Genomic DNA, 17,084 nt, shown 5'->3' with positions numbered 1-17,084 from the left:
TTAACATCTCCTTAGTGAATACTTAATAGGGCTAAGGTCAGATCTGGGAGCTGTCCTTTCTTTTAGATGACTTGGCGCATATCTGGCTCTGATGTATGTATTCACAGTTCAATTCTAAGAACTGTGAAAATAGACTCTTACAGGACTTATGTTCACTTCTTTAAAAGTCTCTTATTTATTTTTTTTTTAGATTCCTTCAGGATCGACATTGCTGGATGTCTGAGCAAACAGAACTGTGTAGCACGGAAGCTGCAGCCCTGCTGCTGGTCTGCGGGGTTGCCAGTGCAGGCTCCAGGACATCGAACTCTGAAGATCAGGGCCTTTGGGGAGGTGGTTGTTAGATGAGGGGGAAGGCTGAAAACATGCATATGCGTAAACCCTTGCTATGTACTCAACAATTACACAAACATTCTTGCACAGCTGTCACTGGAAAATCCTCCTCTTCTGAGGAACTTAACCTTCTGTCTCAACGTAGTCCAGGCTAATCAGGTGTTTTGGGAAACAAGCCAAGCTGCACGAAGAGCGCCTGCAGGCACGACATGCAATGTCTGCAGCCTTTAGTAGAAGAGTCTCAAACCCTTTTCTCTATTGTCCATTTCAGACCAGAGGGGACGTTTAATGACCAGATCACTCTTGTACCAACAGGCAGGGGAGGTGTGCTTTGGTCAAGGGCACTGCAGTGGGCCAACCCACTGCAGCCCCGTTTTGTATCCTGTTCAGGCTGTCCTTGGAAACTTGGAATATGTTTCCATTCTTCCCAGGCTTTCTCTGAAGTATGCTAACCCTGGATGAAAGGAGGTGGAGAACTGCTTGGGTGGCAGAGACAAGCACAGCCCACACGGCTTGGGCTGGAGAGCCGGCCCCTGAGGCCAAGGCACAGTATCGGCCTCAATGGGGCCCAGGCCTGTCTGGGAATGCATGGCAGCTGGCTCTCATCACACTCACCTCCAGTGGTGGCGGCATGCCCTGCACATCTGTACCTGTCCTCAGTGACCCGTTCTCATCCCTGAGTGTGCAGAGCGAGGACGGTTGAGAGGACACCCCAGGGGATGGGCCCATAAATACGAACAGGTTTTGCTCAGGTACAACTCTGACGCTACCACCAAGTACAAGTAAGGAACAGCAGTCTAGTAGCTTGAGACGTGAGCAATACATACTCACACATGGATTGTTAACACACAACAGCTATAAAAGGCACGTATGACTTTTAAACAAAACACAAAAAAGCTGTGAGTATGATTTATTTGTATTCTTACACAGAAACTTGTTATATAAATGGTAGGAAAAAATACAAGTGTTCTTGAAGAAAACTCATAAAATACTTAATTTTAGGCTAATGCTTAGTGACAAAAATAGCTTGGGAAAACCAATACCAGTTAAATTAGACAATGTACAAGGCTTTAAAATGTTCTTATTCACAAGTCCGTGTGAGCACACAGGGAGAAGGTACGGGATTACCACCCTGGGCAGGGCTCCTCTCTGAAGATGGGCTTGGAGACAGTGAGGAGGCCTCCGGCTCACTCAGCCGCTGCCGGGTTCCTGACTCCTGGTCCTCCTCGGTGGTGCTCGCTTTTCTCGCCCCCTCCCCCAAGTCTCACTTCGCAAATTCCCTAACCAGAGGGACGGCAGTTCAAACACTGACATTTTCATTTTTCCACAGGAATATATGTGACTGTTGCCAAGTCGTGGTTTCAAAAGGCTTTGGTCACAGGGCTTTTAAATGGGAACCAAGGTTGTTTGTTTTCCTGAGAGAAGGAAGAAGTGACCTTCTCCCTAAACTATTTGTAAATTTACTTCCCTTTTCATGTTTATTGATTCAGCACACTGTGTATTTGGCACTGAGCACGGCGAAGCCAAAGAGGAAAAACCCTTTAGGGTTCCCCAGTTGCACCTCCTGCATGCTCCGAAATACTGGGCTGATACACAGCGAAGGGGACGTTCTCACAAGAAAAAGATGATAAACTCTACCTAAAAAAAGCCTTTGCAATCTCCATGAAAAGCAACAGTACAGGATAATTTTGACTGACAACAGCCCTTTCTCCCTGCTGCTGCTCTGTCGGCTTGAAGACACCCGAGCTTATCTGCTGTACAAGCCACGCTGTGCGGCGGGAAGGCCAAGGACCCCCCCGGGGGGGTGGGGGGTGGGGGGGGGCTGGGGGCGGCCCGGCCATCCCCGCACCCGCACCTCTGCCATGTTGCCCGCAGCCGGAACGTGTGGCTCACTCACAGTGACTCTGACAGGCCAGGCCGCTTATCTGAGGATTCTGGGTTGACTTCGATTTCGTGATCATGAATTCCACTCCTTTAAGGCTAGGTTGGCTTACAGAGTTTAATGTTTAATACTGTTAACATCCTCTAGCCAACTGAACACCAAGTGTATCAATAAATATCAATAATTAGCTCTGTCTCACGTCCTCTTTCTGCTGGAGCATTTTGGCTTTATAAATACACTCCAGTCTTAGTGCCCACGCCCCATAAGGGTTTAAAGCTCCACAGAAAGAGCGCATGGATGGGTCTCTCACATCTTGAGGGATGTTCCTGAAGTCTAAAAGAAAACTACAAAATGAGCGGAAGAACAGGTCGCCGGTGGGTTAGTGGGGGGCGGTTACTAGAGGAAAACAACGGTTTGCTGGGGCCCTGGAGGCCAACTGGGCAGTTAGTCAGAAATGACTGCGACCACGGCGGGGGGTGAAGGTTGCGCTCACAGAGGGCTTTCGGCCATCCTTCTCTTGGCCTGAAGGTAGACGATGCGGTTTTCTTCAGGATAAGTGACTTTACTGAGGGGGATCTTGTAGATGTTGGGGTTTTTTGTGTGCAGCAGGAGGAACAGCAGTGTGCCCAAGCAGAAGGGCCAGGTACAACAGGACACTCCAATCTGGGGAGAAAGAGACAAGCCACGTGCTTTTGAGATCCGGTCAGAAAGCTAATCCTCACGAAGCGTCCCCTGTCACTCTGTCCTCAGCCCGCCAGGGGGATGAGCCACTGCCCCGGACCCTGCTTCTGCCCCTGGAGCCTGAGTCTGAGATCTCAGGGCATTTAGCAGTGGGGGTGTCATCATCCGTTCTTTAAGGCGGTTGGTTATGTTTCTATCTTGTGTGTCTTCCTTTCCTCTCATACATTCAGGTTCCTACACCAGACGTGCAAAGGTGATACTTGGCACACAGAGCTGACACTCAGCAAACCACCAGTGGCCCCTGACCACTCATCACACCCACAAGGCCTTCTTTGACTTGTTGGGCCCACAGTGACCTCTCTCCCTGCCTTTCACTCAAACTAGGTCTTGGACTCCACGTGCTTCACTGCTTTCCACTCTGTTTCCCAAACAGGCTCTAAGCAACTCGAGGGTACGACTTTCTTCTGTGCTATGCCCGTGACCGTGCGGTTCTGCACATGCACCATGTGCTGGGCGAGGCCTGGCCCTCTGCGAGGACCCTGGGGTGCGATGGTGCCCGAACCTGACTGCACGTCAGAATCGATTCTCTGGGGACAGGGTTGAAAAACACAGGTGCCCAAGCACCTATCAGTAAACGCCAAGGGACAGGGCCTAAGGATCTGTACTTTTGAAAATCCCCCTAGCTCACCCTGCTGTGCAGCCTGCCCACTCTGGTCCATGGACTGATGTCTGGGACCTTTTGTTGGGACGCAAGGGGCCCCACGATGCTCTAGTATACTGCCTGTCGTGCCTGTAATGGTGGTTCGACTTTTTGCCAGGAAGACACAGATCCTGTGTCTCCAGAGAACTCTCCCAGATAATCACTCTATGCTGCTGCTGAGAGGAGTGTCTTGACCCGCTGGCAGCCATGACCACATCCGCATGGGCGGAGCTGTCGGAACTGGCTCCGTGTCACCTGCGTGGTGGGTGAAGAGGAGAGGAAGTCCAGGGCCCTGGCAGGTGGGGGATCCTGGAACAAGTCGTACGAGGTTCCTCCTACTATGAGGGAGGAAAGGTCCAAGGGCTGGAGAGTGCTGAGAAAGGGTGGCAGGGTACACTTAATGGGCAATGATTTTGCGTATTAAATAATTCAGCCAGGACACGGGTCTAAACAAGTCCTATTGATGGCTGACTGGGATTTTAAAATGACAAAGGGTATGTCAACGATTGGCTTGATTAAAAAACATGGGCCCTGGCTGGTATGGCTCAGTGTGTTGAGCACCGGCCGGTGAACCAAAGGGTCACCAGTTCGACTCCCAGTCAGGCCACGTGGCTGGGTTGTGGGCCAGGTCCCCAGTAGGGGACGCATGAGAGGCAACCACACACTGCTGTTTCTCTCCCTTTCTTTCTCCCTCCCTCCCCCTCCTCTAAAAATAGATAAATAAAATCTTTAAAAAAGTGGTTTTTGGACAATTATTTTTTCTCTCCCTTTCCCACTTTCTCAACTCCTACATAGTTCTAGCTTTGTGTTTAAGTAAAAAATACTCTAAAGTTAACTTCCTGATACTCAGCTAGAGTGTAGATTTGATAATATATTATACAACCTAAGTTTCACTTCTTCCAAGCAAGCAATCTGGTATTCTTAACAAGCCCGGTGATGGTAATTTGGACTCAAATGTACGGTGATGCTGGAAGGTGAGTGAGGACAGGACAGGTGCGAGCACAGGGAAAGTGGTGGCTGTCACGGTCATGGATCCGGCCAGGGACGCCACCCGTGTGGACTTCAGGGGCGTTATCCTCATCCCCGAAAACCGACCAATCATGCTGAAGACAAGGCGAGGTCAGAGCGAACTCACCACGGTCATCATGTTCGACATGCTGCCTCTGAGGTAGGCCGTGAACAGGGCTGCAAGGAAAGAGGACAGAACAGTGCTTGGTGGGTTTCACTCCAGCACGGAAGGACTGCCTTCCGGCATAAATGACCTGGAACGTAAATGTTCCCGTTTTGGCAGCTGGCCCGGTACCCCGGGTACAAGTGTGAGTTCAGAGTCAGCAGCTTTGGGTTCAAATCCAGACGCCACCACTTAGGTGCTTGGTGGCCTCTCTGAGCCTCCATTTCCTCACATGCTGGTGGGAGAGACTCATCTTTGGAAACAGTCCTGACTTCAAATCCCAGCTCTGCCATTTTGTCATACAAGAAATCACTGAACTTCTCAGAACCTAGCTGCATCGTCTGTAAAAAGGCAACTTGGAGACGTGCTTTACAAGGAGGTGGTGAATCCCAAATGAAGTGATGTGTTCCCACAACAGCAGCGGTCTGCTCGACCCTGTCACCATGGGACTGAGGTGCTGCTCTGAGCGGAAGGGTGCAGCAGCCCGTGTTGAAGGGGTTTTCTTGTGTTTTGATACCTATTGCATTTCTAAGGCACAGTCTTGGTGCTCAAGTCTCAGGCTGCTACACTGTTGCAAAGTGATCTCCAGTTGCAGGTGGCCTTTCTCTCCACAGCAGGTGTGTCAGACTATCTAACAACACAGCTGCCCATCAGTTCAGCCTTGCTGAGGGGGACTGGGAAAGCCGTTGTCAGAAGTGAAAGTCCGCACAGGATGGTGCGCAGGTGACCTCCCGACAGCGCTCTGGATAGCGGAGGGAGAGAAAGGGCCCTTGAGTGCCGAGGGCAACACTGGGTTTCTGCTTTTCATAGACAATGTCCCTCCCAGCGGAGTCCTACTACGATACCTTGGCCATGCAAGAGATATAAAATGTGCTTACAGTTTGCACTGATAAACAACAGCACCGAAGAATTCCCTGGCCCTACAGTTTCTGGGTTAGAGATAGGGAAGGCGGCATTGCCAGGCCCATCGGAGTTTGCCAAGTCTTCTTTCCTGATCCAGCCACACGGAGCAGCACCTCTGTGATCAATGCCTGCTGTGTGTTTACCTTGGCCGACAGGGCTGGTTTTGTTTGAGAGTATCCGGGGGGTGCGGGGTGCGGGCAAGCTGAATCTTGCTGTGGCATTTGACATGTGATGTTTGCTTTCCAAGAGGGGCTGGAAGCCTCTCTCAAAACTCGATGTCTAAAATGAAAAACCCTGATAGCACCCAGTGTGGATGAAACGGACACTCTTACACTGCTGGGGGCAGGGAAATTAATATGGCCTCTGTGGGGTGGATTTGGCATCTATTAAAACCAGAAGTGGCAGAGCTGGAATTTTGGTACCAGGATCAGGGCCCTTAACTGCCCTAACTATTATGCTAAACTAGGAAAGACAGTCTGATCTACTCAAGGGAAGGCAGGTGTGGTAGGCAGAGTAAAGGTCCCCAAAGATGCCTGCGTCCTAATCCCCAGAACTGGTAATGCATTACCTGACATGGCAAAAGGGACCTAGCAGTGGCAACTAAGTTAGAAATCCTGAGATGGGAGATCATCCTGGGTCATTCAAGCAGACCCAATATAATCATAGGGTCCTTATAAGAGGGAGCCAACAAATTCTATCCTCCTTATAAGAGGGAATAGCAATCTGCTTTATCCTCTTCTGTATTGACTGAATTTTTGTTTTTTGTTCAATAAGCCAGTACTACTTCTCTGATAAAGTAATGAAGGTATTTCTGCTTTGGGGAAATACATCCGGTGACAGCTTTGACTTCCTCCCTGTCCATGGTCTGTCAAGACATCATCAACAGCTCTTGCGACCGAAACAGTTTCTGCTTGATCTTCAAGGGTGAGGCTGTGGCCGTGGCCCAGACCACCCTTCCACCACTGAGAATGTCTCCTCTCAATTTTTAAGACTTGTGGACGAGCCAGCTACTCTAGGAGCAGCTCCTGGATGGTTCTGAACTGTAGTGTTCCCCCAAGTGTCTTGGACTGTAGTCTCCTTGTTATGTTGTAAACGTCTGCTGGTCTCCCGCGGGCTCCCTCTCCCACTCACCTGGCCTCTGCCCTGAGCTACACCTCCCTGTGTGCAGGAACCACCAGGGAACTCAATCCCTAACTCTCACTAGTACTGAGTGTTGAATATGTGTTTGCTGCTGCTGCCAACATAGAAAAATAAAGGTGTGCACTCCAGCAAGGGTCTGAAACCTCCAACTAACCTCAGAATGAAGATTCTAACCCAGCTGAGCTCAGGTGACCATACAATCTCTTGTAGCCTTCTCTTCTGCCCTACGCTTATGAACCAATATGGGAGAATGAGCAAAAAGTTTTGGCAAGGTTATTAGGGGAAATAGCTGTGCAATTACAAAGAAATTGGGAAAATGACATACAAGTAGCCACCTGAGTTTTGTTATCCTTGCCACAGCACTGGGAAGTGAAAATTGATTGAGGCCTTAGAAATCCTTGGTCTCACCCCACACCCTGCCCAATACAGGAATCTATTCTAAATCCCGCCCGATGAGGGATCCACAATTTTAGTAGCGACTTAGATACCTTGGATTGCCCAATCGGGTGTTACACTGATGCTACACAAATATTTCTATCAGATCTGGAGTGATTTCTGCACATTCCACTACCTCTCCACCCCTCTATCCCCCAGGGAGCCTCACTCCCTTCAGTCTAGCACACTAGCTCAAGTCCTTTCCTTTACCAGGACTGGATGAGGAGTGTGTGGCTCTGGGAAGCTAAGCACCCCTTACGACGGTCGGGGAAGTCCTTAGCTTTTCAAATCCAAACCACTTGCTGTCTGTTTTCACCTGAGGCCTGGAGGCTACTCAAGGGAAGCAGGGCAGTGTAGTGGGCGTAACTCTTCAGGCTGTTGGTAAATGTGGACTCTGGGTTTGCAGTTACCCACACCTCATGGGATGCCCTTTGGCCTAAGCGCCCCAACAGTAAAGGGAGAAGGTTGGAGTGGAGCTCTCCAGAACCCCTTCTAGCTTGGACTGGCTGAGTCTGGCTAGAAAACAGGGGTCAGAAAGGCTTAATATGCCAGTTCACAAAATGTGGTCCCCCCTCCCAGCAACGCCCCACCTCACACTCCTGGCTAGAAATGCAAACTGCTGCCCTGGCTGGTGTAGCTCAGTGGATTGAGTGCCTGCTTGCTTGTGAACAAAAGGGTCCCCAATTTGATTCCCAGTCAGGGCACATGCCTGCGTTGCAGGCCAGGTTCCCAGTAGGGGGTACTCGAGAGGCAACCACACATTGATGTTTCTCTCTCTCTCCCTTCCCCTCTCTCTATAAATAAATAAACAAATTTTTGGGGAAAAAAAAAAAAGAAATGCTAACTCCTTCCTCCACCTCTAACAATGAATTCGGGTCTGAGGGTGGGCCTAGCAGTCTGCATTTTAACACACCTTCCAGGTAATTCTGATGCACCCTCAGGCCTGAGAAGGGCTGGACTGATGTGATTCTCAAAGGGCCTGGGCACAAAATTCTACCTGATTCACCAGGGGACATGGCCCTGTACTTAGCTTATTTCCTTTTAGTTTCTTGGGTCAAATGATTAGTGCGAAGAACACAAGTTGAGTTTCTCTCCTCCAACATACACATATTGTACAGTGGGTAGTGGGACTCAACAGGCTCTCCCGTCTCAACAACCACCGGGCTAGGCAGAGCCGACCTGAAAACTCCCAGAGAGGGGATGTCACTTGCCCTGGCCACACACTTAGACAGCACGGGTCCCAAACTGGAACCCCGGCCCTAGTTTCTCATGTAGCCCTTTTCTGCTGTTTGTCCTGGATTTTGATCCCGCAATCATGAGCAACCCTCCCTGCAGATGCACGAGATACTCACCACAGGCAAGAGCCAGGAGGTGGGTTTGCCAGGTGAGCGCCATGAACATTCCTCCAATCGCAATGCAGGCCAGAGAGCTGTTGTAACCCCAGAGTCCAAAGTAGATGTCCTTAAATGGAGCCGAAAGACTGAGTGCTGTTGGATAAGACGGGAGGAGTCAGAGCAGCGATGGAGGAAAGGCAGGATGCTGGGGAAGGGGTCTGGGGCTGTGGAAGCAACTACAACTGCTATTGGCCCCCTGGGAGCAGAGACCTCACGAACAGTCTGGAGCACAGGAGATGGCTGAAGCAATGCACGGGGCGCAGGAGGTGCTCCCGGTGCCCGCTTACCTGCTGCTGTGCCCACCAGCGATCCCACTGCAGCGTGCAGGCACATGAGCGGGGAGGAAAGCAGGATGGCGCCCAGGAAAATGAGCCCTGTCCACAGGTTGTCACAACCGTATATCTGGCCAACACCCACAGGCAGGGATTTCAATAACTGCAAAGATAATTCAGGAAATAAAGTCGTTAAGACAACTGGACAGAAACCCATAGGACACCCACAAGCACATACAAAGTAATTTTAGATTTAGCATATCTCATCTTTTGAGATCAGTGTTATTACTTTTAAAAATTCTCTCTCTCTTTGCAGAAAAATCTTTGTCATTTTTCTGCCTTATCCCCAGAGGCACACCGGCCCCTCCCTGGTGCACACAGAGCCCTCCTTCTCAGAACTCCCCCTTCCCTCCCTGGTTCCCCTGTTTGCACGGACATTTGAACTTGTAACAGCTAGAGATTGACCCACAGCCTTTGGTAGATGGGACAATGCTCAAACCAACTGAGCTACCTGGCCAGGGCACAAGTGGTCATTCTTTCTAATAACACTTCTGGTAGGGCCAAGATAGGCACAATTAGTCATGTTAGTTCCCTTATGGCCAAGGCCATTTACTGCAAGATGCCTTCCGCCCTGGCTGGGGGACTTGGTTGGAGCATCGTCCCATACATCAAAAGGCTGTGGGTTCGATTCCTGGTCAGGGCACATACCTAGGTTGTGGGTGTGATCCCTGGTCAGGGTGTGTACAGGAGGCAACTGATAGATGTCTCTCTCACTCCATCCCTCTCTTTCTAAAATCAATAGATATATTGATCCTCGGGTAATGATTGGAAAAAAAATGATGCCTCCCTGAGGTCATAGGTGAGCCTTTCATAAGGACCTTCAGGGGGCAGCGACTCTGATCTGACACTGGGACTCCCGGTTTTGGCAGGAGGGAGTGACCTTCATGCATTAGGCTGGATGTGGTGCTGGCTTCCAAACGCTGGTCTGGTCCTTGCTCAGTGCTCAGAACCATATACTTTGAGTTTGATTCTACCCTAAGATGGACCCTAAATTCTTCTAGCCCATCCTGGATTTTCATGTCTACACAAGATCATTTCCTGTTTCTTCTAGATGAGAGAACGTGGCACAGGAATACCCAGCAGAACTATCCCTCAGGTAGCCAGGGAGGTGGGGTGTTGGGTGAGATGGGGAAATAAGTGTGGACACTGAGGTGGAAGTTCGGAGGAAGGGGAAGGCCAAGACCCCCACATCCCTAGGTCAGCACTGTGCAACAGAACTTTCCATGACCTTGGAATATTCTACATCTTTGCTGCCTAACACATGTGGCTATTGAGCACCTGAAATGTGGCTAGTGAGGCTAAGGAACAAAATTGTAAATTTTAATTTTAATTTTATATTTAAATTAAAACAGTCACATAGGGCTAACAGCTACTGTATTAAAGGATGCAATTTGAGTTTGATCAATAAATACTATTTTACAATGTCATTTTTCATGAGGAATTATAATAAATTTTTGATTTTCCTTCTGAGTTATTTCCAAAAACTCCCATTCATTTTCTGGGCAAGAAGCTGAAGATAAGACTACTTGAGCCTCTCACATATTTTGATTGCTCAGCACACAGGACAGCAAAAGCTGTTTTATAACCTGGTAGTGGGAAAGCTGGTCTTTTGCACAGGAGAAAAAGCTAAGATTTCATTGGTTTTCTTCTGATTTCAAGTGCTCTCTTGTTTTTAATAATCAGGAGACTTTAGGGAGACTTATTAAATGAACAGCAATGGGAAGAGCTGGAACTTGATTTGGGTTAACCTGGTATTTAAAAATGGTGTCCCCTGTAAATGGTGTGCATCTATAAAGACATACGTAGTATACAGCCTATGACAGTGGTTCTCAGACTCTGGCCCACATTACAAGTATTTGGGGAGCTTGTTAATACAGGTTTCCGGGCCCCATCTCCAGCAATTACGATGAAGGGACTCTGAGATGGTGTTTATATTGGTACTTAAGAAACAATGATTCTGATTCCCACCGAAGCTTGAGGCCCTGAACTATTGTACCTATTCTGTGAGACTGACCATAAGAAAAGCAGAACGGAGAGGTTCTGTGGTGGATATAACACTAAGCAGCCAGTTCTTTTGGTTGGAGGAGGCAGGTTACGGAGAACTTAGCCCCAGGCTGGAGGTCCCTCTGCATCAATGGCTGGCCCCCATCACATCTGCCCAAACAAGGACCAAGTTTGCAATAAAGCATCTGGTTTCCAATGGAGCTATACTGTGGAATTAGCACTACAGATCTTAGGTACAGAGGGGGGAAGTTAGCTTTGACCAAACCGTCACTTTAAAAAAAAAACCCTTAGAGCCCAGAACTTTGGGGCAGAACAAATGTGTGGGCTGGTAAAATGAGGACAGCAAGGCCTCCCTAGAGGTGAGTCTCTGAAAGGCTCTGATGCCCACGGATGACTAACCATGGGGGGCACTGGGTGTCTTCTGGAGGTGGGGGCAATGGGAAGGAATAGAGTACCTTACCTGCAGGGCATTGAGTTCAGACCAGGTGACGTTGGGAACCGAGGTTTCAGGTGTGATCAAGGTGGTTGGGAAGAATGGGTTGTAATGTCCCGTGGCTGAAAGGTACAGGGTTATCGCCATGTTGAAGGGCAGGGTGAAGACAGGCAGTTCCCATTTGGTGAACACGGAGTTCAACCCACTTGAGAAAAGTGGACTAAAAACAACGACAGAACAGAATGGAGAAATATGCGTGCGACAGCCATGTTGACAAACCGAATCTCTATGCTACGGAAGGCCTTTGCTTCATTGTAAAACATGCCCCTAAAGTGCTGTGTTGGAAACTTTTTCACAGAAACAAACAAACAAAATTCAAACATACGAGGGATAAATCCTATCATAGACTAGTTCTTACATTAAGTCAAAAAATCAACTCTGTTTATTTGGCTTTTGAAAACTTATACCTGGGGTTGCTCACAGTGAGCTGTAAGTCTAGGTTTCAAAAATATTTTTCTAGCATTTAAGGCATATGAAATAAAACATCTGCACAGTTAAAGCCACCCCCCCCCCCACCAGGGGTAACCACATTCTTGAACTTGTCTATCATCTGCACAAGACTTTAGTATATGTCTTCTTGAAAAAGATAAACAACTATCTCAGGAATAACTGCAGGTGACGTGTGCTGGATGAGACAGGTCCTCAACTCAGGGGGCAGTGTTTGAAGTCCTCGAGCAGTTGACAGCTGTGTGACCTTGGGTGAGGCACTGCTCCTCAGCTTCCCCGTCTGTAAACTGGGGGATTGGATTTGTGGGTCTCTGGGACCCTTTTACGTGCTCACTTGTTGACATTATCAAAGGGCGATCACTTTAAGATCAGAACTCCACATTCATGGGCTGTGGGAGGTGGTGTGGTAAGCATTCCCAGGCAGTGACTCCTGACCTTGAACCTGTTCTTCCGAGCAGGCCGGAAGTTACCTCCTGTGCAGGCTGGCTCTGCTGGCAGGTTCTCCCCAGACACCTGCAGTTGCAGCCAGAGGGGGTGGCTTTCCTGCAAACACTGTCCACGGTGGGCTTTACTTCTCATTTGTGTGGGTATTAGTGTTTTATATTCTAAATACGGTACAGTAAGAAGGAAATGTTTGTTTCTGAAAAAGGATTTAAGATATTATCAACATAGAAACTAGTTTGAGGAATTCAGGGTTTTTTTTTTTAAAAAAAGGAATTGAATTCAGGAAAGAAATCTTTTCTCACTCTGCCATGCTGCTGACATCACTCCTCAGTAAGAGTGTTTTTAAGGGGAGTTCCTAGAGGCACAGAGATGCTTAAAGTGGGGTCCCTGGACTGGCTGCATCAGTGGTGTCCAGGCTCTTGTTAGAAATGCAAATTCTCGGGCTCCATCCAAGAGGAACTTAGTCAGAAACTCCGGGGAGGGAGCAGCAGTCATTTCAAGCCGCCCTGCAGGTGGTTCTGACAGAGCGCAGGTTTGAGGACCACTGACATAGTGAAAGGTTCTCGACTTTGGTTGTACTTTAGGACCTTCCGGGGGTCTTTAAAACTCCCAACGCCCAGGCCCTGGCCAGTGTGGCTCAGTTGGTTGGAGCATTGTCCTGTACACCAAAAGTCTGCGGGTTCGATTCCCGGTCAGGCCACATACCTAGGTTGCGAGGTCAACCCCTGGGTGGGGAGCCTATGAGAAGCAACCAACTAATTCTCTCTCACGTCCATGTTATTTTCTCTCCCCTCCCCCTCTTTCTAAGCAAGTAATGAAAAATGTCCTTGGGTGAGTATTTAAAAAAACAAACAAACAAACCCAAAACCCTCCCAAGGCCCAGGCAACAACCCCAACCAAGACCAATTACAAGAGAATCTTGGGGAGGTGGTATGAAGGGCCAGGCGCATCGGTGTATTTTAATGTTTCCTTTTCCAATAGACATAAATTGAATCTAAAATTGAAAAAATTCTCACTCTCCCTCCCGGGGGCATGCCGTGCCATTCCCCTTTCCCTTCCCCCAGGCACGTCACCATCGCCTCCCTGCCCCACCCCCCCTCACTAGGGTCCAAAGGCCCTTCTCTTGCCTCTGTAACTCCTTTCCTGAGCCCCTTCCTTCTGCCTCTCCTGTCTTCCACCTCTGTGACTTTCTAAGTCAACCAGTCCCTTCTAGTTTGAAAAAAATAAGAAGAAAAACATTATTTCTCTTCAAGTTGTATTCTATACATAATCTGAAATTTACCAGCTAACCAGTGTAAAGTGTGCAGTTCAGCAGCACTAAGTACATTCTCACTGCTGTACAGCCATCACCACCACCCCTTCTCAGAGCATTGCTCATCTTGCAGAACTGAGACCCTGCCCCCATTAAGAAGAAACTGTCCATCCCTCCTGCCCCCGACTACAGATGTTTTTAGAAAGCATTTTGAAGACCGGGTACAACTTACCAAGTCATGGACAAAACACATACGGGGAATAACAGCCACCAGAAATAGTCTCCCTTGTCTGAAAAGACAGCCATGAGTATTCCCACGAGGGTGGCGTTGTAGCCGTGCATTCCTGCTGCAATTGCTGACCTGTGGGCAACAGACACAGCATGGGCATTTCCTGGGTGGACGCTGGCCGGACTTGCGTGCTAATGACATTTATGAAATTCCAGATCATATTCACATTTGAAAATGAGATATTTGGAAATTTATTTCAAAGTCTATAGAAGCCAAATACTAACAAAAACATAGAAAAATAAAATATACACAGAAAAAATACAAATGTGCCCACAGGGCAGCCCTCTGCAGAGACATCCTGGCTGAAGACAGAATTCCAGCATCTAGGGGAGAAAGAGAAACCAGCAAGGGAATTGGTTGTTTCCTTTTAGCCTTTCCTTCGGGAAGCGATTATTTCTTTTAAATCATTAAGAGCCTCTGACTCAAATAAAGCTTTTAGATGAAACTGTTCCCAAAGTTTGGTTTTCTTGGTGAGAGATGTAAGAGCCTTGAAATGTAAATTCACTTTCATAGTGTCTTTGATCTTATGAACATTAACCTTCCAACTGAGCATGTATTGCGTCTTCCTGTGCTTCCATTCTGTTGTCTCTAGATATACATTTCCAAGTTATTGCAAAGAAAAACAATTACTTTTCTTTAACTTGGCAAACTACTCCATTGAATTTGGTGCGTATTTAGCACCTAATTCTTGAGTTCCTTTTTGCTTCTCGGCACTTAACCTCACCTCCTGCCCCACTCCCCCATTGGAAACCATATTGTACTTTCCCCCTTACTATCATTACCTATTATGGGAAAGGTTGTGTAGATGCCTGTCGTGACATAGTCTGGCCCCTGTGGCTGCCTCTTGTGATACCAGCTGCTTCTCGTGATTGCTCCTGGCTGGGCAGCTGTCCCTTGAGACAGTGGCTGCCTCTTGCGATAAAGTCTTCCTCTTATGACAGTGGTTGCCTCTGGCAATAGTGGCTGCCTCTCTCAGTAGTAGCTGCCTGTCCCGATAATGTCTTGCTGTTGCGGTAGAAGCTAACTCTCTCGATAGTAGGTGCCTGTTGTGACAGTGGCTGCCTCTCCCGACAGCAGAGGCCTGTCGTGGAAGTGGCTGCCTGTTGTGGTGGTGTCTTCCTCTCGTGACAGTGACCGCCTGTTGTGGTGGTGCCCTCTCACAACTGTGGTTGCCTTTGGAGATCATGGCTGCCTCTCGCAATTGTAGCTGCCTGTCATGATAGTGTCTTTGTCTCCTGAGAGTGGCTGCATGTTGCGCTAGCATCTTCCTCTGGCGATAGGGGTTGCCCCTCACGACAGTGAATGCCTCTTGTGGTAGTAACTGCCTTTCAATATAGTAATTGCCTGTCGTGATGGACACCACTTCTTGCGATAGTAGTTGCCTGTCGTGATAGTGCCCTCCTGTCGTGATAGAGACAACCTCTCGTGACAGTAGTTGCCTTTTGAGATAGCGACTGCCTCTCATGATTCTGGCTGCCTGCTGCGACACTGGCTGCCTCTCGCAATAGTGGCCACCTCTCGAGATAGTGACTGCCTCTTGCCATCCTGGCTGACTCTTGCAATACTGGTCGCCTCTCATGACAGCGTCTTCCTCTTGTGGAACTTCCTGCCTCTCACAGTAGTGGCTGCCTGTCATGATTCTGGCTGCTTGTCGTGATACTGGCTGCCTCTTGCAATACTGGCTGCCTCTCCTGACAGTGTCTTCCTCTCGTGATGCTGGCTGCCTGTCATGGTAGTGGCTGTGTCTTGTGATAGTGGTTGCTTCTTGCAATAGTGCCTTCTTGTTGTCATAGGGGACTCCTGTTGCCGTAGTGTCTGTCTGCTGCGGCAGTGTCCGCCTCTTGTGACAGTGGTTGCCTCTTGTGATACTGGATGCCTGTGGTGGTAATGGCTGCCTCTCCTGGCAGTTGCTGTTTCTTGTGACAGTGCCTGGCCGGGCAGCCACCTCTTCAGATAGCAGCTGCCTCTCGTGTGAGTGCCTGGCAGGGAAGTGGCCTTTCGTGATAGTAGCTGCCTGCTGCGGTATTGCCCGGCCAGGAAGTTGAGTCTGGTGGTAGTAGCTGCCTATTGTGATATTGCCCAGCTGGGGAGCTGTCTGTTGCAGTAGTAGCTGCCTGTTGCAATATACCTCAGCCAGGGGGCTGCCTGTCGTGATATTATTCGGCCCAGCAGTTGCCTGTCCTGTTATTGTCCTGTAGATGAAAAAGGGGCCACATGCTAAACCTGCTGAGCTCAGGGGAGGCCCGCATGGCGGCCTTACAAACACAGAGAACTAAAGCAACCACAGGGTCTGGAATTACAACTTTCTAATGAAAAGTGAGTCATGACGTGTAGTCCTGTGCTGGGCTGGTATCATCCTGGACAAAGGCCAATCATTACCTTATCTGAGCCTATTGTCTTTTTGCATCTAGGATAACATACCCTCAGAAGGTCAGGGTAACTTCCCTTTTCCAGAGCTCTCAGGGCGCAAACACTGCACCAGAGCAGAGGGCACAGATCCCCTCCTCGTTGTCATTATCACGTTAGTTGTTAACTGTTAACTACCCTACACCCACCTAGTAGAAGTGTGTGTCTGTGCATCTTACTTTTTATCCAGCCCCAGAGGTTCACCCACTTTGCTTTCTTGCATCTTCCTGACCCATCACCAAAGGACTTCATGTAACCCCCTTACGCCTTCCCCTTTGATTCTGATGTATAAAAAAAGTGGTAAAACTGCCATTTTCTGAAGATTTTCTCAATGCCTTGAGATTTGGCTTCCCAGCAATGGTCAGTTTGGCACACACACAAAAAACCTCATAAAAGTTCTTAGAGGTTTGGACGTTTCTTATGTTGAGAGTCTGGTCTGGCCCCATAGCTGGATTCTAAGAGAATGTTATGTTTAATCGAATGTATTGAGTGACATTGGTTAATAAAATGATATAGATTTCAGGTGTACAAGTCTATAACACATCATCTGTGTATTATACTGTACGTTTACCAGCCCAGGTCACGTCTCTTTCCATCACCCCTTATCCCCACTTGACCCTCTCCCCACCCTCACCTCCCTTTGGTAACAACCATACCATCGTCTGGCTGTGAGGGTTTCTTTTTCTTTCTTAATCCCTTTATCTTTTTCACCTAGCCCCCTCCCCCCACCCCTCTGACAGCCAAGAATCTTTCTATTTCATTTGTTAGTTTATTCTCTTCA

General features: G+C 48.6%; 1 protein-coding gene across 3 annotated transcripts in view; it reads right to left on the bottom strand.

Annotated features, from left to right (window-relative positions):
• Positions 1 to 1,226: 1,226 nt before the first annotated feature.
• Positions 1,227 to 17,084, bottom strand: part of SLC14A1 (solute carrier family 14 member 1 (Kidd blood group)) — a 44,399-nt gene continuing 28,541 nt past the window's right edge. For all 3 annotated transcript variants that reach the window (XM_045850432.1, XM_045850433.1, XM_045850431.1), the window contains 6 exons: positions 13,841 to 13,969; positions 11,433 to 11,625; positions 8,924 to 9,071; positions 8,595 to 8,729; positions 4,729 to 4,778; positions 1,227 to 2,875 (listed from right to left, as the gene is read on the bottom strand). In XM_045850432.1, coding sequence (XP_045706388.1) covers positions 2,702 to 2,875; positions 4,729 to 4,778; positions 8,595 to 8,729; positions 8,924 to 9,071; positions 11,433 to 11,625; positions 13,841 to 13,969 — 829 coding nt within the window. In that variant the 3' untranslated portion in view covers positions 1,227 to 2,701. The remainder of the gene's footprint in view (positions 2,876 to 4,728; positions 4,779 to 8,594; positions 8,730 to 8,923; positions 9,072 to 11,432; positions 11,626 to 13,840; positions 13,970 to 17,084) is intronic.

The sequence above is a fragment of the Phyllostomus hastatus genome, unplaced genomic scaffold (assembly GCF_019186645.2).
Source record: "Phyllostomus hastatus isolate PE091 unplaced genomic scaffold, TTU_PhHast_1.1 phas_contig_80, whole genome shotgun sequence".
NCBI lineage: Eukaryota > Metazoa > Chordata > Mammalia > Chiroptera > Phyllostomidae > Phyllostomus > Phyllostomus hastatus.
The sequence above is the reverse complement of the archived record's forward strand: the minus strand, read 5'-3'. Positions and strand labels throughout refer to the sequence as shown.